Genomic DNA, 23,724 nt, shown 5'->3' with positions numbered 1-23,724 from the left:
GTCGGCGAGCGGTGAGCAGAGTAGGTGACGCGGCAGGTTGGCGTCAATTTCAGTTGGACTCCACCCGGCCGACCCCATCCATGGAGACGAAACAGCACCGCACGGGCATACAGCTAGCAGCGCATGCACCCACGCCCCCATATATCTCTCACTCCTCCCTGCCGGAGCTCCCACCCGATCTCGGTCTGGGCCCGGCCTTCTCTTTTCTCCGGCTGTTCGATTGAGGAGGCCGGCCGGCGGCGCATATGGATCGCGGTGCTGATGAGCAGAAGGGCGGCGACGCGGCGGAGTGGAAGAAGGTGGCCGAGGCGCCGAGCTGAGGGCCGTGGCGGAGGCCCAGGACGCCGCTGCCAAGGTACGTACCATCTCCTTCCTCCTCCTCAACTTCTCTCGTCCACCAAGCATGTTCCCGTACGTGACTGCTTCATCACACCCAGCTAGCTTCTTGGTTCAGTTGGGTAGTCTCCTCCCACCTCTCCCATAGACGATATATAGCAGCTCATCGTTTCCTCTCGAGTCCATCAGCCCATTCGCCCTCACGCACGGACTGACGAGATCACAGCTCGGCTTGTGTTGCAACTTCGAGTAGTACTCTATATGGCTAGCAGCAATGCTACACGGACGACAATTTAGGACGATTTGCAGACGACGATCAAATCCAGCGGTGGGAATCTGGTCCACAGATTTGCAGACGGCCGCTTGATTGTTTTGTCGTGCACAGATCGGCCAGGACACATCGTGTGTATAGCAATTTCGTATGGCTAACCAGCGCACACCAAGCTATACTAGAGAGTACGTATTCAGGTCAGGAGACACGTAGTCGTAGGCGTGGACACCAGGTAATGAATCAAACGACTTTGCTCTGCGGAGGTTCCTACGGGCCCGTGACCACAACATCGACAAGGCGTCAGCGATGTTGCTCAAGTACTTGAACTGGAAACACACCGCCAAGCCACGCGGCTCCATCACCGATGATGAGGTGCACGGTGAGCTCGTACAGGAAAAGCTCTAGAGATAAATACACTAGTGGTCACTGAAGTTGAGGTTAAAGCACGATACGGTCACTGAACTTCATAATACGCTCAATACGGTCATAAAATATGAGTTGTGATGATTATACGGTCACTGTTCATCGTAAAGCTCTGTATTCTATCTGCATGGACCTGGTTGACTAGTCAAATAGCATTTTTTTTGGGCATCCAGTGAAGGTCCCATCTGTCAGGTGTCGAAATAAACAAATAAAAAGCAAAACCTAATCGCGCGGGTGATGAGGTGCACGGTGAGCTCGTACAGGAAAAGCTCTAGAGATAAATACACTAGTGGTCACTGAAGTTGAGGTTAAAGCACGATACGGTCACTGAACTTCATAATACGCTCAATACGGTCATAAAATATGAGTTGTGATGATTATACGGTCACTGTTCATCGTAAAGCTCTGTATTCTATCTGCATGGACCTGGTTGACTAGTCAAATAGCATTTTTTTTGGGCATCCAGTGAAGGTCCCATCTGTCAGGTGTCGAAATAAACAAATAAAAAGCAAAACCTAATCGCGCGGGTGATGAGGTGCACGGTGAGCTCGTACAGGAAAAGCTCTAGAGATAAATACACTAGTGGTCACTGAAGTTGAGGTTAAAGCACGATACGGTCACTGAACTTCATAATACGCTCAATACGGTCATAAAATATGAGTTGTGATGATTATACGGTCACTGTTCATCGTAAAGCTCTGTATTCTATCTGCATGGACCTGGTTGACTAGTCAAATAGCATTTTTTTTGGCATCCAGTGAAGGTCCTACAGGAAAAGCTCTAGAGATAAATACACTAGTGGTCACTGAAGTTGAGGTTAAAGCACGATACGGTCACTGAACTTCATAATACGCTCAATACGGTCATAAAATATGAGTTGTGATGATTATACGGTCACTGTTCATCGTAAAGCTCTGTATTCTATCTGCATGGACCTGGTTGACTAGTCAAATAGCATTTTTTTGGCATCCAGTGAAGGTCCTACAGGAAAAGCTCTAGAGATAAATACACTAGTGGTCACTGAAGTTGAGGTTAAAGCACGATACGGTCACTGAACTTCATAATACGCTCAATACGGTCATAAAATATGAGTTGTGATGATTATACGGTCACTGTTCATCGTAAAGCTCTGTATTCTATCTGCATGGACCTGGTTGACTAGTCAAATAGCATTTTTTTTGGGCATCCAGTGAAGGTCCCATCTGTCAGGTGTCGAAATAAACAAATAAAAAGCAAAACCTAATCGCGCGGGTGATGATTCGAACCAAAGACCTGCCGGTTGCAGACCGCATGGGCTAACCACTTGAGCCAATACGTTTTGCTGTTACTCCTACAACTTATATTAGTTTTCATATAAATACCCCTGCATGCGATATGAAGGGAGGCTTCATTTCTGCCTAGCAGAGTTCGATGGCGGGCGAGAGCGAGAAAGGCGATTCCCCACCTACCAGCAGTAATGGCGCCGCGGCCGCCATTACTGCCACCACATCCTTATCTCCCCCCGTCCCCCAATCCCCACCCTCACACCCCCATCTCCGAGAGAAAATCCACATCCCTCACCCCACGGCCAGACTCCGCGAGCTTGATGGTCGGTGGAGCACGACGCGAGGCGCGGGCGTGGCATCTGCGACCCGCGCAGGTGGCAACACCGCCCCAACCCCCACCACCGGTGGCGACGCTCCCGAAGATCGATGCGTCGGCGCCGGAGGCGATTGCGGAGATGCGGCGGGTGGTGGAAGCGAGATTCCCAATCCGTTCCAAGTGACCCGAGATCTTCATGGAGATCCTGCGCCGTGCGACGTTCGAAGAGCGAGCTCGCTTTGCGGGCGACGACGGCGGGATGGATTACGAGTTCATATTCTGGGCGATTCAGGAGGCGGAATCGGAGGATCCGCGACAGGCGGTGATGTGGGCGCGCTTCAAATCAAGCTCCCCTTCCAGACTCAACATCCGCCCCCCTCCGGTGCTGCAGCTGTCGCGCTTGCCGCCGGAGGCACTGCCGACGGGGGCTGTGCTCCCCAGGGCTCCCTGAAGCATCATCATCAACCCGGCGCGTGGGCTCTGCAGGGTGCCCCCTCCCTGCATGGGCACAGGAGGATCAGGGGTTCGTCCATTGAACCTCCGCCATGGCCGGGTGATCGCGGGGGAGAAAATTCAGTTTAAGGTACATCAAAAACGACCCTGTTCCTATCCTGATACCCTTAAGTCTCGATCTACCTGTCAATATATTGAGAGTTCCCAGATTTTTCTGGAAAAAGGGATTCATAGCAATCGTGTTTTCGATGCAATTAGAGGGGTTACCCCGTTGATTACTAGTTGTGAAGCTTCATCTTCGATGAGTTCATCGTGTTCGGTAGAGGAGACACCGTTTCCGGTGGTTAGATCTGTCTCTGACGAACTCGCTTGTACGAGGAAAGCGGGACTAAATTCAAAACAGTTGGCTGCTGCGACCGAACCGAAGCCCACCCCATCGCCGTTGATCACGGGATGTGTGGTTAAGAGGAAGGCGGGTTCTCATGAGACGCTTTTGGGTCCGAGAGACGGCTCTGGAGAGGAGGTAGCGGATTTTTTTGGCCAACTCTGGGTTATTCCCTCCCCGACCCACAGCCGCCGCCTACATAAACCTAGGCCTCCCCCTCCAAACCCTAGTTATGCTATCCCCAAATTATTTTGGGTGAGGAAGGACCTTTTCCAATCTAGAAACTTCTCGGTCCAGGATTGCTTCCCGATCTCGTCTGTTGGTCCTTTTGATCCTACCCCTACAATCTTCAAGATCTCCACTGTAAACCTCAGGTTCCCTAGATCGTTTGCTGAAATTGTCAAGGAAGGGATGGAGAACCGTGGTCAGATGCCACAGAGGAATCGCCGGCCGCCTCCGGGGAAGAAACCCAATCCCCAGGAGGGGAAATCTGCTCCGGCGACTTCAAGTGCTGCCGGAAAACTGGATCAACAGGGGGCGACCAAATCCAACCCGGTGTCCCAAGCTCAGGTCACTCCTCCGGTTACCCACGCCCTACCCCCTGCTCCCCCCCCACCTGTGATTCAACATCTTGATGCTAGATACAAGGACATGATCTGCTTCAATTGTAGTTGGCCTGGCCATTATGTGGGGAATTGTGTGGAGTCAAAGAAGTGCTTTATTTGTGCTGGGAGTCACAATGTGAACAATTGTGCTGCTTGGGCAAAACCTCAACCTGCGGCTACTTATTTTGGTAGTGCTGCTTCTGAATTAGGGTTTTATCACATTGAGGTGCCTGTTGCTGCTGAGTCTAGTTGGCTTAATTACAAGAATTGTGTTGTTCTTAAGGTGGTTAAAGGAGAGGTTTCTGCCTCTGAACTCCTGACCCAGTTAAATGGAATTTTCTGCAAAAATAAAGAATGGCCATGGCAAATCAAAGAACTAGAGAGTAAGAAATTTTTACTGAGGTTTCCTCCGTGGAAAAATGTGGATGACCTAATTGAATTTCCCCCTTTTGAATTACCTGTTGCTGGAGTGTCAGTTAAAATTTGTGAATGGGAAGGGATGTTGGATGAATTTGGAGCACTGACTGAAGCTTGGGTTCAGATTGAAGGCATTCCCCCCAAAATGGTGTTCATGGAAGGTGTTTGCCCAGATTGCTGCCTGCTTTGGCATCCTTGTGGATGTGGACTGGAATGGGATTTTGAAAAGTTTCTATGAAAAAATTCGAGTCAAAATTGCCTGTAGAGATCCCAGGAAAATTCCTTTTGAGAGATCAGTGGAGATGAAAAAGAAACTTTACCTACTATTCTTCACAGTAGAAGGTTTTGAACAGGTTGATGAGAATGATGATGGAGATGATGATGATCCAGATCTGGACAACTCTGACGGAAATGAGGAAAATAACAGTAAAAACCCCGAAGGGAAAGAGGGTATGGAAGAAGATGAGGAGGAGGCAATTGATGAGTTGGATTTAGCAAATTTCCCTTCCAAAACCAACAACCAAAACAGTCTGAACAAAAAAGTAACTCAGGAAGCTGCTTCTGCAGTGGAAAAACATCCAGTTGATGCAGTTATTGACATACAAAATCTGTTGTCAAAGGACTATGGAAACCTAACACCAGTAAAAGGATGTGAAGAGGAGAGTGATCCAAGGTTGGGATCTGGGAAAACTGATGTGCTGTCAGTCCATCTGGACTATTGTTCTGAACAACTTAGTAAATTTGAGATGGTAGAATCTGATGGAGATGATGATAATGTCGACATGGATATGGAATGTTTACCAGAAGATCTAACGATGGCAATGAACTCTGTTAAGAGATCTTTACTTGATTCCCTGGAAAAAGCTGATACTGTGGTCAAGAAAAAAATCAACAACAAGAACTCGCCTACGTGGGGACCAGTGCTTGCTGACAAACCAAAAACCAGAACTCATGGGGATGTTAAAATCATGGATAAAGCATCTGCTTATATGAAGAAGAAGAACTTGGAGATCCCAGCCACCTTTAAAGGTAAATCTTTTTCTAACATTGATCCTAATGAACTTGCTTCTTATTCGTCTAAAGTGGATTTATGCATTGGTAATAGTGAAGAGGAAAGGAAAGAAATCATTCTTGACATTATTAACAGTGAGAAACTTAGATGTCTGCAATTTGCTGATGATAACCCGGAGATTGTTCTCCCTGATAACTTAGATCTGGTAGATATGAATGATCATAACCCGGAATTTGGACAAAAGGACTCACCAAATGCTGATTCAGTTAGCACTGATGATTCAGCTGTGGTTTGCCCTGTTTTGAACACCAAGAAAAAGCCATGTGGCTTGTTCCACCCATTTAAAGTTAAATGATAGGAGCCTTTTGGAATATTCGGGGTCTTGGACAACCTGGTAAAACCCAGTGCCTAGCAGATTTTATCTGCAACAACCAAGTAGATTTCCTCTGTTTTTCAGAGACTAAAAGAGAGGTCATTGAGGATTATATCCTCAACAGAATTTCTGGTAGGAATGCATTTGAATGGCATTATTTACCTGCTATCAACACAGCTGGTGGGGTCCTAGTGGGCCTCAAAAGTGACCTTTTCGAAGTTATTGGTTTTATTAATAAAAAGTTTTGCATAGTTACCACTCTGAAAAATAAATCAGACGGATTTATTTGGCATCTTGTTGTTGTTTACGGTACAGCTTACAATGAGCTTAAGCTGGAATTTTTTGCTGAGTTACATCATGTCACGGATGGCCTCGAATACCCAGTCTTGCTGGGAGGGGACTTTAATCTTGTCAGATCAACTGCTGACAAGAACAATGGTATCGTTAACAACCAGTTTATGTATCTCTTTAATGACTGGATTAACAAATGGGGTCTTTTGGAATTAAATGTAGCCAATAGGAAATTTACCTGGAGTAACAATCAAGATAATCCCATCTTTGCTACAATTGATAGAGTTTTTGTTTCTTTGAACTGGGATGCTCATTTCCCCTTGTCAGTAGTTACTTCTCTTCCCCGTGTGGGTAGTGACCACACCCCATTGATCCTGGACACTGGGGCTCGGAGGGCTACCTCCCCGAAGATTTTCAGATTTGAAAAATGGTGGCTTGACCACCCTGATTTTAAGAAAATGGTGATTGATACATGGAATACTTCTGTCCCTGGTAAAACAGCCATAGATATTTGGATGAATAAAAGTAAACTTTTTAGGAAGAAAGCCAAGGGGTGGAGTATTAATATTGAGGCTGATATTAAGAAGAGGAAAAGAGAGCTTTTGCTCGAATTCGACATCTTAGACGTTTTTGCCGAGAGGAACCAAATTGATGATGGAGATAAATCTAGAATGGAAGAAATTAAGAAGGAACTTGCCCTGATATGGGACAAGGAGGAAACTGCCTTGTGGCAACGGTCCAGAGATCGTAGGATCATGGATGGGGACAAGAATAATGCATACTTCCATGCTATGGCTAACCATAGACACAGGAAAAACCATTTGTCTGAGTTGATTGGCGAGAATGGCCCTGTGTATACCACCCAGGAAATGTTAGAGGTTGCTACTTCCTATTATAAAAACCTGTTCTATTATGAGAACAAACATAATATCTGTCTTGGTCCTTCCTTTTGGGAGGAGGATGAATTAGTAACACAAGAAGAAAATGATCACTTGCAAAAAAACTTTTCTGAAGAAGAAATTAAAGAGGCAATTTTTAGCTCCTATGCCCATGGGGCTCCTGGCCCTGATGGGTTATCTTTCTTGTTTTACTAGACTTTCTGGGATGTTATCAAAAAAGATTTTATGGCCCTGGTCAGGGATTTTGAGGGAGGAAAATTAGATTTACAACGTCTAAACTTTGCTTTGATTGTTCTAATTCCTAAAGAATCATATGCCAGGGAGATGAAGAAATTTCGTCCTATTAGTCTGAGTAATTGTGGTATAAAAATTTTCTCTAAAGCTATGACGAATCGGGTTTCCCCTGTGGGACGTAGGTTGATCTCCTCTAACCAAACTGCCTTTATTAAAGGGAGGTATATTTTAGAAAGTGTGGTTATGGCCCACGAAGTAATCCATGAAATTAAAAAATCAGGCTCACAGGGGCTGGTTCTTAAATTGGATTATGAGAAGGCGTATGATAGGGTTAGCTGGGAATTCCTGTTCGATATGCTTCATTCGAGAGGGTTCGGACCAAAATGGATTGCTTGGATTAAGAGCACACTTGTCAATAGCACATTCAGTGTGCGGATTAATGATACTACTGGCCCATACTTTGTAGGTGGGAAAGGTCTCAAACAGGGGGACCCACACTCCCCTCTGTTATTCAATCTTGTTGCTGATGTTTTTACAAAAATGCTCAAGAAAGCTGCGTCTCAAGATTTGATTCCTGGGCTTTTGCCCCATGTAATCCCAGGAGGTGTGGTTAGCTTACAATATGCAGACGACACCATACTCTTCCTAGAAAAATCCACCTCGAAAGCTAGGAATTTTAAATGGCTTTTGTCATGCTTTGAAAACTTATCTGGTATGAAAATTAACTTCCACAAAAGTGATCTTATGACTATAAATATAGAAGACACAGTTGCTAGTGAATTTGCTCAAATTTTCTGTTGTAAAAAAGGCTCTTTTCCTATTAAGTATTTGGGAGTGCCTCTGCACTATGACAAGTTGAAAAAAGAAGATCTCCAACCTGTCATTGACAGGATTATTAAAGGGATCTCAGGTTGGCTAGGGAGATATCTTACTTACAAGGGGAAGATCATTTTGCTTTGTGCGTGCATTATTAGTATTCCTGCTTATCTAATGTCTGTGATCAAATTCCCCAAATGGGCTATTAATGCCATTAACTCACAAATGGCTAATTTCTTTTGGGGGGATGTGGGTGATCAACATAAGTACCATTTGGCTAACTGGGGGCTTATTACCAGGAGGAAGGAATTTGGAGGGCTGGGGGTTCCCAATATCAAAGAGTATAATATGGCTTTATTAGCTTCTTGGGGTAAAAGATTTTTCACTAATCCTGACTCTGATTGGGCTAAACTTCTTCTCCACAAATATAGAGTTAATTCTCCGAATATCCTCTGGGCTAAAGGTGATGGGGGCTCTACATTTTGGAAGAGCATTACTTGGGCTCTGACTGCTGCAAAGACCTTCTATAGATGGAAACTAGGTGATGGTAAAATCATTAGTTTTTGGCATGATGTGTGGGTGGGGGATTGTTCCCTCAAAGTGCAATTTTGGGATTTGTTCAAAATCTGCAATCAAACAGATTGTACTGTAGCTCAAGTTTGGGATGGTAATGAATTGAAATTGACATTTAGGAGATGTGTTGACAAATCTGGGATGACCTTGTGGGCCCAGTTGGTCTGTTTGATTAAACAATATCCTATTCTAGAGACTCTGGACACACCCATTTGGGGATTGGAACCTAATGGGGCCTTTTCAGTTAAATCTTTTTACAAACAGATTAACTTTGGAGGTGTGACTCCTAAAGTTAGTACTAAAATGTGGAAAATTCTTTGTCCACAGAATATTCATGTCTTTTTATGGCTTTGCATTCACAACAAAATACTGACTAGAGATAATCTTGCAAAAAGAAGGGAAGTAGAGGATCCTTCCTGCCTGTTCTATTCTGAACCTGAAAACGTTCAGCACCTGATGTTTGATTGTGTGGTGGCCCAACATGTTTGGGGCTTTATTGCTGAAACTTTCAAAATTGATGCTATATCTTGTTTTGATAAAGTTGTGGCCTTCTGGCATATACATAAAGATAAAGTTGTGTTGAATATGGTAACCTCTGCTACCTTGTGGAGCATTTGGAGATTAAGAAATGAATTTTGTTTTCAGGGTCGCAAGTGGAAGAGTGTGAATTGCATTCTTGCAAAACTAAGCTGCTTTTTACAGCAATGGAAGGTTCTGTGCGACGATGGACAAGCAAATCTCCTACAATGATGCATCTTACTGCTGGACAAGCGGCGTGGGAAACTCCTCCGGATCGCTTGGAGATGAGACTTGGGGTGACCAACTGAAGGATCAAGGCGCATTCGGAGGGATATGATTCCTCTGATATCCCTGTTTTTGTGTTGGTTCCCTTCTGAACATCTCAAGCCCAGGGAAACTCCGTTGGTTATGTCATGGTCTTGGTTACTTTATCTTTCCTAGTTGTAGACTCTTTATTTGAGCTTGATGCTCTGGATGATTGCCTTTCCCGATCGTGTAATATGTGAACTGGTTTCGTGCTCTGCTTCAATAAAATGGGGCAGGGGGGGGGGGGGGGGGGGGGGGGGGTGCGTCCCCCTTTCGTTCAAAAAAAAAAATACCCATGCAATCGCCCACGGATCCACATACACAACGCATGCATGCACACACATACTCGGATGCAGTGTTGCAACGCACCTACACGTCCATCGGGTGGCTAACCAAGTCACCCTAGTCTTCAGGAGCTGCCGCCCACTTGTGCACTTTGTGAGTACGTCCCAGCCGCATGCAGCGCTGGGCCTGGCTACGTGGGGTCGGGCTCTCCAGTGCTGGGTTCCCAGCACGCACTATCGTGCAGGGCGAACCAGAGGCCAGCACGTGTTTTGGTAGACCCCACCACTCAATAATACGTTTTTATTTTTTTAATTTATTGAAGCCTTATCCCAGCACACTACTGCTGTCGCTCCCTCTATTCCACAGCCACTGATTCCACTGCAAGAGAGGATTATAGCGTGGTGAAATCCGGCGTCCGGGCTGCTAGCCCCGCCCGTCTCCGACGCGCTTAGTGAACTGGAGCTGTCGCGGGTAGCGCCATCAGTCTCCGGCGCGCTTCGCCGCCGGGAGCCGTGGGGTGGGTTTGGAAGGCGGTGAGACGGGAGTCGTCGCCACTAGCTAGCGCCGCGCGCCTTCGGCACGCTGAGCTGCTGGGGCCGTGGTCTTAGCTGGAGGAAAGATGGAATCCATCGTGGCTAGCTCTGCTCGCCTCAGGGGCGCTGCGGCACGCCCGACCGTGTCCTTGGCCGGCGGCAAGATGGGAGCCATCACGGCTAGTGGTGCCCGTCTCCGGCGCACCCAAGGCCATGCCAAGGTTCTGTCCAGCCCGCTCCGTGGGAGATGGTGCCATGGTGGAACTGCTGCACCGTCAGCCGGTGGCCGAGATGTCGCGCAGTCGCACTAGAAGGTGCGAGCTTGATGCAGACTCAACAGGAAAAGGTGCGTGAAGATTCATTAGTTCATCTACCTCTGTACTAGTATCTACCTCTGTACTAGTAGCTAACTAGCTCTGGTACTAAACTTTGAAGTATGAGAGCTATCCATTTTTCTCTGCTTCTCTGCTTTTCAATAGCATTGTACTGGGGGGAAATCACAAATTGATGAAAACGCTTTTAAGTAAACTTTGAAGTATGAGAGCTATCCATTTTTCTCTGCTTCTCTGCTTTTCAATAGCATTGTACTGGGGGAAATCACAAATTGATGAAAACGCTTTTAAGTAAATGTAGTGCCGAAGATCACATTTAATTGGAAAACTAAACCACAGTTACACATCTAACATATCAAAAGGAATAACCAACAACTAATTCATATTCATGTATATATCTTTATTGAGCATAAACCATTGTGCATCTAACATCAGAAGGAATGGCAAGATAAATTATTACATCGCAAGGTAACTGTTTTGTAGAGCAATCCTGAGATACAAAGTTTATATAGAGCTATTTAAAAGGGTTTATCTTGTATGCGACTTGATTGGCTACCCAAGACCTGGAAGAACAAAGAAATAATTTCTTGTGAGATATAAACTTGAATTAGGAATATGACATGTAAGTGATCAATACCTCAATTGGCAGCTGGTCATTTTTTAGATGTTGGCCATCCCGAGTCCGATAACATTTGGGAACTCTAGATACAATGTTGATCCAAAAGTCAATACAAGTGAATGACATGTGCATGTTCATTTTAATTTCTAGCGACTAACTAATAAAATTATACCTGGCTTGGTTGAGTGCTAGTTGGTGGCTGGTCATTTTGAGATGTTGGCCATCTCAGAGTATGGTGACACCATAGAAGTCTACATAGTGTTAACCAAAAAGTAAATGACACGTGCATGCTTGTATTAATTTTAACGATTAACTAAAAATATATACCTGGCTTGGTTGAGTGCTATGATAGAAATATGGTTGTTGTTGCCGCAAGCCAAGTAACTGTTGAAAACTAGCAGTGTCTGCCTGCGATAGCGAAGGCAAGCCATGCTGTAATACTTGTAAATTGTAGTTCTCAGGTTGTGGTACCGATGTCATAGTACCCGGCGGCAGTACATGCAAATTGTAATTATGTGCATGTGGCAATGGGGAAACAACTTGTGGTAGCGGAGGTATAGCGTGTGGCAATCCTTGCATATTGTAATTAGCAACATTTGGTAGTGGAGGCATAACATGCTGCAATACTTGCTGATTGTAATTCGCAACATTTGATAGTGGAGGCATAGCATGCTGCGATACTTGTTGATTGTAATTAGCAGCATTTGGTACTGGAGGCATAACATGCTGCAATACTTGCTGATTATAATTAGCAGCATCTGGTACTGGAGGCATAGCATGCTCCAATACTGGATTTGCTCGAGATGATGCAGAAGCACAATCACCACTCTTATTCTTGCATGCTGCTCCTTGACCTATTTGCAAAAGAATTTGTTAGATCTATTTGAATAACATGACCAGATATTTATGTAGCTATTTCTTGTGCAATACCATACCTTTCGTATTACGTTTATTCTTATTTGATATGTTCAAGCTAGGATTTGCTCCAGATGATGCAGAAGCACATTCACCACTCTTATTCTTGCATGTTGCTCCTTGACCTATTTGCAAAAGAATTTGTTAGATCTATTTGAATAACATGACCAGATATTTATGTAGTTATTTCTTGTGCAATACCATACCTTTCGAATTACGTTTATTCTTACTGTTCAGTTCTAGTCCAGATTTAATCCTCTTGTTGCTACTTCCTTGTTCTTTTCTCTTTATTCCCTGTGCTTGGACTACATTCTCAATGTTGCATTCAACTGGTTGCTTCTCTGCTTGTTCATGCTCTGGTGATATATCTTCTGATTGATTTCCATGTAAAATTTGGTCCACCTTTTCCATTAGTTCAATTGACATACTTTGCAGTAGTGCATATGCCTCTTTGCTTGCTGCTGCTTTGCTCAAAATGTTATTATAAGTGCGGCATAGTGATCCATATTGTCTAGCTAGCACAACTCTTGTATCTTCATCATCAGAGCACTTTTGAATTGCCTGTGATGGACCTGATTTTGCTCGCCTTGTCCATCTTTTCAAGATATATTCCGGTGCCAACTCCTTGATATTATTGTGGTCCAACACCTTCAATGCATGACGACACAATACCCCAACAAATTCAAACTTTTTGCATGAGCATGACACTTTTGATCCATCGGGATCAAATTTCACAGTATGACTATTTTGGCTAGTTGAATGGGTAACCTTGAATTCAGGAATAGAGCCCGTACGACCACTCTCGTACACACAATATCCCATTACCATGTCAAATTCTCCTTTAAATATCTCAAACATAGCGGGCGTATATGCTTTCGAAGTTTGTATCAACATCTGCACATATGGCACCTTTGGTGATGTTTGACTCACATAGAAATCACTTTCCACTTCAGCATATCTTCTATCATCCACAGCCCTCTCATAATGCTTGAAGAAATCTAACAAATCAAGGCGAACATGCAGGTATCGTTTCAATAGTGCATTCAGACTCTCGCTTCTTTGTATAGATTTCATGTCTGCACAAAAAGGTTTGTCGACCATAAACCAAAGCCCACTTCTCCTTGTTCTGGAATAATCTATGTAGCCATTCATTATCTTCCAAATTATATTTCACTAGCATATCATTCCAACCTGCTAAGAATTCGTCAACTTCTTCAAAATCATAAACACACTTGCCAAAATCTTTCTTAAATGTCTTGGAACCTTGGAAAACATGACTCAAATGTTTTGCGGCGTTCTGATACATGTGCCACACACATAGATGATGTATTGACTCAGTAAAAACCTTGCCAATGGCACTAATAATGGCAGCACATTGATCGGTCAATATTGTCTTTGGTTCTTTTCCTGACATGGCCCTTTTGAATGTTTCAAACAACCATTCAAACGTCTCAGATGTTTTATCATACAATAATGCAGCTCCAAAAACCACTGTTTGTTTATGATGGTTGACACCAACAAAAGGGGCAAATGGTCTGCCATAACTATTTGTCTTAAAGGTTGTGTCAAAGCATACCACATCACCAAAGTAGTGATAATCTAATATTGATCTTGCATCTGCCCAAAATATATTGGTTATCATCTCATCTTCATCTACTTGTATAGCATAAAAAAGGAAGGATTTTCCATCTGCTTGTTCTGTAGATATTGAAGAATGGCACCTGTATCTCCTTCTTGGATTGATTGCATACGCTTTGATCGGAGATAATTTTTATAATCTTTTTGACCGAAGCTAAGACACTGCCGACCCCCTGCTTGTCTACTCATCACTTCATGGCCAGATTTTGGTCTGATACCTGAATCATTCAGTATGTCAATTTGGGCCTTCTGACCTTCTGTAATTCTTCTTTGGGAACGCAGTAGATGGGCTTTGCTTGGAGTTACGAGTTCATGATTATGAGCATCCTCAAAGCTGCTTATAACATATTTACCATAGTACTTATTTTGATGGTCAACTCTGCCAGACAACCAACTCTTGTATCTGCTCGCTTCCTCTGACATTCTTCCTTGCTCTTGTCCTTGTAACCTGCCTTTGAGCATACAAATTTCTTTGTTCGAATAACATTAGTAGTCGAGGATTTATCATGCCAAGATTTCCTGACACTGAAACCTACATGTCCTGCATATGCATTGTAAAACTCATATGCTATATCGTCATTTTCAAATTCCATTCCTATCTCTGGTTTTAACCTTTTGATGTAATAATCATTTGTATTTCCACCTGTCTCTCCCACATTTGTGGTGCCATGATCTACACAACATAAAATTCATCATATACTAATTAGTTGATGGACAACACACAGAGTAAAAAGTCACACGATATTCAGTCCTGGTTTTAGCGTAACATGAAAAGCTCTTAAAGATGGTACAAAATGTGTTGCAAAACAACACATGGTAGTCACAATAGCATTAGCAAAATATTGATTTTTTCTTTGATACAGTAATCTCTATTATTAGAGTTATCAAAAAAGAGAATAAGTCAAAGGAGAAATCTCATGCAAGAAAATTTAGCACAAACTTAGGTGGTACTCTGATGCATAATGTGCACACCATCATAGGAGTGATCATCAGTAACAGAATTATAATGCAATTCCGAAGGGCTAAGTAAGATGAAGTATGGGGAGCTATTTCTGAAGGACTAATTTACATGTCATACATTCAACTCTTTATTTGTTTGTTTCTTTTAATCTTATCACCTTCGTATGATCAAGAGTGTTAATAATCTGTACATTGCATTGCAGGAGCAAGAACATACCTACAGACGACGAAGTGCCAGGAGCTCCGTCCATGCTGAAGAACACCGTAGATGTTGATCCACGGAGAGGACAATTTTCTGTCAATCTTGATCTATTCTCCTCCCATCCGGGGTGGGTAACAATGGAAATAGATTGGTAGGACAAAGGATGAAGCCACGAAAGAGATTTTGGTGGCAATCTGTTGTTACGCGGGAGAGAAAGATGTGGTTTCGCTGATTTTCTAGAACCTAACTGCAATCAGAGAGATATGCTGGGTTGTTTAAGTGGTGGGGTCCACCAGGACACGTGCTGGCCTCTGATTCGCCCTGCATGATAGTGCGTGCTGGGGTGCGTGCTGGGAACCCAGCACGAGAGCCCGACCCGGCTACGTGCCGTATATAACGCGACGTAGCTGCATGGAGGCGTGCAACTACATTACTTAGCTGCGTAATCTCCTGCATGGAGGCGTGCATCACCCTAGTCTTCAAAACTGTATATGAGCATATTGTGATAATGAATACAATCAGGGTCAGACTTACATTACTTAGCTGGCGTGCGCCATCTAAGGCGACGCCCGGTTCATCGTGCTGCGGCCAAGCTTGCCCATGATCGACGCCGTCCTGCGACATCTCCTGCAGCATGTCTTTGTCGTTGTTGCTTGACGACCGGCCGGAGACGAAGGCAACCGTGCGGTGGCGCGGTCCCAGACTTAGAGCACTGGACGAGACGGGAGCTAGGGCCATCGATCGTGACAAGGTGATGAGGTTCTTGAAGGGGCTGATCCGGCAAGTGATCAAGAGCGACTCGAGCAAGACTCCATACATGAGCGCGTCAACATCAAACTTGTCAAGCCGAAGCGCGTTGGCCGTAGCAGGCAGTGAGCAGGCCATGCTCGTCCCGCCTCCACGCAGCATCATGTTGAGGCCGCACACACGCAGGAACACACACCAACACGCACACACGATACACACACAACATAAGAAAAAAAAATCACACACAACACAAATGCAACACACACACACACACACACACACACACACACACACACACACACACACACACACACACACACACACACACACACACACACACACACACACACACACACACACACACACACACACACACACACACACACCATGCAGGCACTAGCAGTCAACATACTAGCTTATGGCGCCGTGGCAAGCGGGATAAAAGAAACCTTTACACAGACGGATTATGTCAAAACGTAGCATAGCAGCTCTTTTTTTTTAGGTAATAGTACAGTAGTTTATATGGAACCCTCGGTAAGCTGACTATTTTGACCGGTCAACTAGACAAAATACGGAGCTCTACGGCGAGTCAGTGACCGTATAATTACCACAACTCGTATTTAATGACCGTATTGAGCGTATTCTAAAGTTCAGGGACCGTATCATGCTTTGGTCTCAACTTCAGTGACCACGGGTGTATTTATCTCAAAGCTCTATATGCAGGGCTTCGACAAGAAGGGACGCCCGCTGGTGTACCTCTGCATCTAGCTATGCAGAGGCCGGGTGATCTTTGATGCGGTTGTATCAACTCGATATTTCAATTCAATGAAAAGCCCTTTATCGAAAAAAAAAACTTCCCTGCCAAGCGCAACCTCGAAGAGTTCAAGCGCTATGTCATCTACATCCTCGATAACACCTGCACTAGGTATATAGGTTCAATTAGTTGAATGCATGAGTAATCTCGCTAGAATATACTAATAGGCATGTGTGTTGATATGCTGACATAGGTTGCAGGCAGGACAAGAAAAGTTTGCAGTGGTGGTGGACCTTTGGGGTTGGGGGTACGCGAACTGCGACATCCGAGCATACGTGGCGGCGCTGGATATCATGCAGAGCTACTACCCGGAGCGGCTGGGGAGGGTGCTCCTGATCCACGTGCCCTACGTGTTCATGGCGGCATGGAAGATGTTGTACCCCTTCATCGATGATAAGACCAAAGAGAAGTTTGTGTTCATCGCCGACAAGGACCTCGACGCCACGCTCCGTGACTCCATCGACGAGTCCCAGCTAGCCGAGGAGTACGGGGGCAGGCTTGAGCTTCATGGCTATAACGATTCGTTACCACTGTCATCGTGCAATTAACTAAGATTGAATATATGTGTATGGGCGAGCGTAACTCATATATGGTTAGGCGCCTTGTGGTGAAACCAATTTTGTGTCGTGTTTCATAAAAATATGTTTGTGTACGGCGGCTAGTGATTTGTGAGCGTGCAATGCAATGCATGTTGATTGTACAAAGATCAGGCCAGTGTGTGTACATTGATAAAGGACAGGTGGTCAGGTGCTCTTTTTTCTTTTTGGTGGGGATTCGAACTCTACGCCTATGCATTACTGCTGGAGATAGTGCTACCGCAGTAACCAACGGTGCATCATTTCGTTTGTGCTAGTTACATTCATTTATACTTTTTCGAATAACCTGTTTGTTTATTTTTTATTTTTTTTGGCCTCGTTACTTTTTTCCGTTTCCTTTTACTTTTTTTAAGATTCTCGAACTTTTTTCATCAACGAACTTGTTCAAAATTGATGAACCCCTTTTCAATTTTATGAAACTTTTTTCAAATTTGATGAACATTCCTTTAAAATTGATTTTCCAAAATCGATGGACCTTTCTTTTAAATTGACGAACTTTTTCCATATTTGATGAAAAAATTCAATTATTTGTAAACTTTTTAAAAATAGATGATTTTTGAAAAAACTTGTGATCTTTTTTCAATGCTGAGGATCACTTTAAAAATTCATGAATTTTTTTTGAAAATGGACGAACTTTTTCTGAAATCGCCATATTGTTTTCAAAATCAATAAACTTTTTCCAAATTCTTGATTTTTTTCAAACTAATGAACTTTTTATTAGAATGTTTTTAAATAATTCAAAAACCAAAGCACTACAGTAAACAGCACATGTGTAATAAATTACGCGACTACAAATGTTCTTAAATAATTTGCCCTGGAATAGGTCACTAGCACGTAGTAGGTTAGGTGGTTAGCCATACTCGTACCTGGTTGTCATGGCCGAGTTCGGTCCTGGGGGAGAACCGCTCATGCGCACGCGCTATGGGCTAGCCTAGCTAACATCGGCTCACTAAAAAAGCTTGTTGGCTCGCTAAAAAGAAAAGCTCACTCGCTCGTGCTCGGTCGCCTGGTTCAATCGGTTGACCAGTCAAACAGACTGTTGACTCTTCGTGAAAATAGAAAAACAAAAAAAAAATCACAAATCTGAGAAAAAGGTCATCAATTTTGAAAAAAAATCACACAACTGAAAAGGTTCATACGATTTTGAAAAAAGTTCATAAAATTGGAAAATATTTCATCAATTTTTAAAAAAATCATGAATTTTAAAAACGTTTCAATTTTTTTTAAAATCACGAATTCGGAAAAGTTCATCAATTTGTTTTGGGCAAGCATTCTAAGCATGAATGTATGGCCCACTCCAGCTCAACAGATGAAGCCCATCCATGCCTTACTTCTTCCTCTTCCTGGTTGGTTCTGGAATATTTCTCAAAAAAAAATGGTGGTTCTGGAATCCTCTGGAGCCTGGGAAACCCGAGCTCGCCGCTTGCTCTCCCGTCCTCTTCCTCCCACCGCCGCCATTGTTCCGGCCCCAAGCAAGCTCCCGCAGCCCGCTCGCTTGGTTATCCTTTCGCCCCTCGCTCACTTCTCCCCACCGCCCAAGGAAGAGGAAGCCAACTCTCATCTCATAGACCTGACCTGAACCCCGCCCGCCCGTCCGTCCCCGTTCGCCTGCGTCATTGGGAATTCTCTCTCCCTCGAACTACGCCGGTAATGCCCGCTTCTGTCTCGTATACCCGTCGTTGCCGATCTGTGTTTTTCACGCGAATTCCGATTTGGTTCATGGCGACGTTATTCACAAGAGATTTCACCTGCATTTTGCTGCAATTTTTTAGTAGAACGGCGGGGCGGGGCATTCTTCCTCCCCCTGGCATGACTGGCATCGTGCCGGCCTCTGCCGTTTTGGGCGCGGTTCCTGTTGCCGAGGATAATCAGATAGCTTCTGAATGTTGGGCGACACTCTTGCAGATAAATCATTTGCTTCCCCTGCTTGGGAGTTTTTTTTTTCGAGAGTACGCCTAGGCGTACCATAGCTTTATAGAAGGCAGAATTTAGTTACAAGAAAGCTACCGCTCGATGCGAACAACGAGTGTAGCACGAACACCACACCGACAAGACCACAAACAAACACCACCGCTAGGCAAGCTACTATGCAAAAAGCCTATCCTAAACTGATACACAGCACCGCGTCTCGATCGACGCCAGACACCTCCGAAGACCACACTTCCACAGAACTTCTCTTGTCGACGCACCATCCACCCTGAGCGCCTAAGAGAAAGTGGCAGATGAATGGCAGGACTCGATCCAATCCGGGAAGACGCCGCCTTGGATTCACCAACGACCAACGTACATAGCGCCACTGAAGATCAGAAAAGGATAGTGGCGAACACCGGAGGAGAGCAACGAGGAACCAGTCGTGTCTCCAAACACAATGCTCCCAACAGAGGAGCGGCGTCGAGGACACCGCCATCGTGCCGATCAGAACATCGAATCTAGGCTTTCACCCGGAGACATCCACCAACACCGAGAGCGCGAGGGATGAGGCGAACACGCTCGACAATGCCTCCAAGGAGGGGAATGACATCCACAGATGCCATCACCGTCGGCCCGGCAGAAGCCGTGCAAAATTTTCATCCGCGCTTCGCCCATCACCACGCCTCCATGGGATTGGTAGCACTGCCAAGAAGCCTCACACCGCCGCCACCGCAGCACTTGCCGAAGTAGCTGCATAGCCGAGGACCAACGACCGACCACCCGGCAGGGAAACCGCGGCCACACATCCACTCCCAGCCTGCACGAGGGTCCGCAGCCAACCAGCACCTCCGGCCAGGTCCAGGACTGCCCGCAACGGCCGTCGCCCACTCCAAGGAACGACCTTGCGACAATCAGACCCGCCTCTCCACGGAGAAATCCCAGGCCGGCATCACCAGGAAAGCACCGCCGCTCTCCACGCCGCACAGGGATGACCGAAAGCTCGCTGCTCGCAAGACTCCATCTTGACCGAGCCATCGCAGCGCCGCCACCAACCTGCCCGTGAGAACCCAGCACTGCCTCCCGCTGGCGCCACCCCCACCAGATCGAGCCACATCTCCTCTGCCACACCCCGTCAGGCCCTCCGCATCACCACCTCACCTGCCGTGCGCCGGCCATGAGCCCTCACCTCCAGGCAACGCAGATCTGGCCTGGCACGAGCGCCTCCGCGGTGAGGAGCACCAAGCCGCCACCGGCCTGCGCGCTTCGCAGCGACACGCCATCACCAGCCAGCTGCGCCGGGCCTCTCCTCCTCCAGCCAGCGCCCACCACAGAGTCATGACGAGCCGCCCCGAGACACCGGACCAGCAGGACCTCGCGCGCTCAACCCCGCCGCCATCAGCCCCGCACCACCACGCGGCGGATCCGGCCTGAGCAGCCCCGGATCCACCCCCCGACGCCGGCGAAGAGGGCCACCACACCGGATCTTGCAGCGCCGTCGGATGGATCCCCGCTAGCTGGCGAGCGCCGACACAAAGGAGCCCCGCCGCCACCATCCCTGGGGCACGCGCGGCTTCGCCGGCGTCCTCTCCGGCGGCGGCGAAGCGGATGGGGGTGAGAGGGAGTGGGCCGGCGGCGGCGCGATGGGGCTGCCCCCGAGCCGCCAGAGGAGGCGACGCGGGGGGAGGGAGCGTTTTTTTTCGCGGAGAGGGGCCTCCTGAAAATTTCTAGGCACACTTATCCCTTGCTTGGGAGTTCATAATTTAGTTTCCCGTGTTTCTTCAGGATGACATCAGATTTGGGCTATGTAGAGCAAGCAGAGTATACCACGCGTTGCGTTGTTTGCTATAGGCAATCGAGTCTGTCAGTCCACAACTTTACTGAGAGAATGCTTGGGAGTGCAGATGTGCAGTTATCTTAATACTTGTTGTGGACTGTGTTTCGGCTGAAATACGTTGTTAGTTCCCGGTGTGCACCGTTGCGTATTACTAGATGTCAATTGGACTAGGATTGACCTACTCATTAGTCTGTGTCATGGTATTATCCCTATTTTTTATGTTCCACTAGTTCTTACTGTCATTTCTCTGCACATGTGCAGCTGATACTATTCGAGCTGGATGCGGCTCTATTCACCTGCAATCTGTTTGCGGCGAGCTGCCTCAACTAGTATGTATGCTCATTCCAATCAGTTCCAAGGAGGAGCCACACAGAGTATGGTCTTATGGAACTGCTCCCGACCGCAGTCAAGCCGTTCTCATATGACATTGGGCGTAACCGATTCTTCTCATAATAAGAACATAAGATCTTCTGAAGCGCAGAGTCTCAAGTACTTTGTCAGCTTAGTGGGCCGTCGATTGCATCGCGGATTGTCAACCAGAGAGGGCAGTCTTAATGTAAAGCTCGACATGCTTTCACGTGACAGAATGTCGGGTACTAATTGGAAATGGAGAGGCGTCCATCAGAAGATAGGAGCTACGGCTGGTGGGCTCTGCTTTGGTTTTTCAGTTTCAGGGATCGCAAGAGCCGAGATGCCTGTGGACAGAAAGATCAATTGTGCAGAAACTTCAGCGTCATCTTCTCATGGGAAGAAAGTCTACACGGATTATTCTGTCACCGGTGAGAAATGCATTTGTGTTTGGCTTAATAATTGCTTCTGTTACAAAAATAGAGTGCCTTTATGAAATTTATATTTTGTGGATACGTCAGCATGCCATTAAGCTACTGCTTGTGACTGTTTTATCTGGATTTGGCAGGGATTCCAGGAGATGGGAGATGCTTATTCCGCTCCGTGGTTCATGGGGCATGCATCCGCTCGGGGAAACCTATCCCTAATGAAGATCTTCAGAGAAAGCTAGCTGATGAATTGAGGTCAATGGTATGTCTGGAGTGTTTCTAGGTATTTTGTTCCTGGTGCGATTGCCTTTCATTCTCTAAAGCTTCTATACAAATCCTTCTTTGTACAGGTTGCCGATGAATTTGTCACTAGACGAGAAGAGACTGAATGGTTAGTCGATGCACACTCTTACTGTTATGTTTGCTCTTCTTCATTTTAAAATGTAAATGCGGTATAGATAATTATTATTGGTACGTTTTCAACTGCTGCATTTCCTTGCATCAATGACGGACAGGTTTGTTGAGGGCGATTTCGATACATATGTTTCCCAGATTAGGCAGCCACATGTGTGGGGTGGTGAGCCAGAACTGTTCATGGCTTCACATGTTCTCCAGTAAGTAATTGGGCCTGTTATGCATTCTTCTTCGTGGATACCAAGGGTGGCTACCAGCAATGAAATATGCAGGCTTATATTTTATTAGCTAATACTCCCTCTGTCTCAAAATATAAGATGTTTTTTGACGTTCTATTTTGTCTTCGGCCTTTTCCTACTATGCTTATGTGCAATCGTTTACGAAGGACAGATATCAGTAGGGATAATGTTTGAAATATTTGCTTCCTAAGACAGATTCAGTGAAGTTGGCTAAATTCCAGTGACAGTTAAAAGTAGATAGCTAAGAAGTTCTCATGTTAATGCAAAGAGAAGGTTCCTTCTTGATTTGATGTATGCTCAGTACTCGGTTAACATGCATTTAAGCAGTACAGTCCATGAAGCAAGAAGAGCATTTAATTACTTTGTTTACACAGGATGCCAATAACTGTGTATATGCATGATGAAGATGTGGGTGGCTTAATAACTATTGCTGAATATGGCCAAGAGTACGGTAAAGAAGATCCAATACAAGTTCTGTATCACGGTTTTGGCCATTATGATTCCCTACAGATTCAGAAGACATAGGGGTCCGAAGACTATAATTTAGAATTTGGGGCTTCGAGATTCAGAAGGTAAGGCCAAAGTATTCTGGTTTCCAGGTTTCCCATGTCTATATAGTAGTTGAGATACTGATGAGTGAGACGGCGAGAGTGATTGTTATATAGCTTCAGTGATGAGTATTATTAAGCTTTGCTGCATTATTAACTACGTATGTTTTTTTTTGCGATGGTATTAACTACGTATGTTGCAAAGAAAAAACTTCACATTAGTTTTTTCGTAATAATAATGTAGTGATAAAAGAAATCACGAATCAGGATTACTGTAGTTATTCATCCCTCACAACATCGTTAACTATTATCATTCGTGAACCTGGAAAATTGACCACATGACTGTGTACCTATGACACATTTATCCCTTCTTTCAGACAATCTAGTCTAATGCACCTATAACAAATCTATAACAAGTTGTTATGAATCCTGAACCTCTTATGTAGATACCAATTCCCTAAAAAGCATGCATCTTTGAGGCTGAACTTTGTTGGCAGGCACCGTTTCAAAAGCATTTGATCGTGTGTAAGTGTAATAGCCTGGAGCCTGGATGACTTTGTGTGCAAGCACATGCTCGTAGAAGATGACAAGAGATACAAGGCATTCCGTTATCTGTATGAAGGCGCCGAAGGAGCAAAATTTGGATGGGAGAGGACTGAATCCTGTTGTTGTTGTTGTGTTGTTCATGTACTCACCTCACCGTAGGGTGTAGGGTGTCGATATGCGATGTCATCTATCTTGCTGTGGACGAATAACAAAGACTACGGATTATCTAGCTAGCTAGGCGCAAGTTCTGCACGTACGTCAATGTAAATCATGAGTTATGTACAGTATGATCCACTGCTGCCGGCCATCAAGATTGTTATG

General features: G+C 45.3%; 1 protein-coding gene, 1 long non-coding RNA gene and 1 pseudogene across 3 annotated transcripts; all 3 read left to right on the top strand.

The window, feature by feature from the left end:
- The first annotated feature begins 37 nt into the window (after positions 1-37).
- LOC123101668 (phosphatidylinositol transfer protein 3-like) lies at positions 38-17,087 on the top strand (annotated as a pseudogene).
- Positions 10,155-15,257, top strand: LOC123105458 (uncharacterized). The gene is made up of 2 exons (XR_006450845.1): positions 10,155-10,658; positions 14,980-15,257. It is a non-coding gene; the product is annotated as an uncharacterized lncRNA (long non-coding RNA).
- Positions 17,088-18,518: 1,431 nt separating the features above from the next.
- On the top strand, positions 18,519-23,724 carry LOC123105457 (OVARIAN TUMOR DOMAIN-containing deubiquitinating enzyme 4). Of its 2 annotated transcripts, XM_044527533.1 has the most exons (7): positions 18,519-18,782; positions 21,142-21,659; positions 21,797-21,918; positions 22,007-22,047; positions 22,172-22,270; positions 22,684-22,881; positions 23,355-23,724. In XM_044527533.1, the coding sequence occupies exons 2-6, from the start codon at positions 21,161-21,163 to the stop codon at positions 22,832-22,834; spliced, it is 912 nt and encodes a 303-aa protein (XP_044383468.1). In that variant the 5' UTR covers positions 18,519-18,782; positions 21,142-21,160; the 3' UTR covers positions 22,835-22,881; positions 23,355-23,724. The 2 variants fall into 2 exon arrangements, with proteins under 2 accessions (XP_044383468.1, XP_044383467.1); XM_044527532.1 differs by lacking the exon at positions 18,519-18,782 and having other exon boundaries at positions 20,386-21,659.

The sequence above is a fragment of the Triticum aestivum genome, chromosome 5A (assembly GCF_018294505.1).
Source record: "Triticum aestivum cultivar Chinese Spring chromosome 5A, IWGSC CS RefSeq v2.1, whole genome shotgun sequence".
NCBI lineage: Eukaryota > Viridiplantae > Streptophyta > Magnoliopsida > Poales > Poaceae > Triticum > Triticum aestivum.
The sequence above is the reverse complement of the archived record's forward strand: the minus strand, read 5'-3'. Positions and strand labels throughout refer to the sequence as shown.

Coding starts and splice junctions, on each gene's coding strand:
- LOC123105457 (XM_044527533.1), top strand. CDS start 21,161: ATGCGGCTCTATTCACCTGCAATCTGTTTGCGGCGAGCTGCCTCAACT. Junction 21,660..21,796: donor CACGGATTATTCTGTCACCG/GTGAGAAATGCA, acceptor TGGATTTGGCAG/GGATTCCAGGAGATGGGAGA. Junction 21,919..22,006: donor CTGATGAATTGAGGTCAATG/GTATGTCTGGAG, acceptor TTCTTTGTACAG/GTTGCCGATGAATTTGTCAC.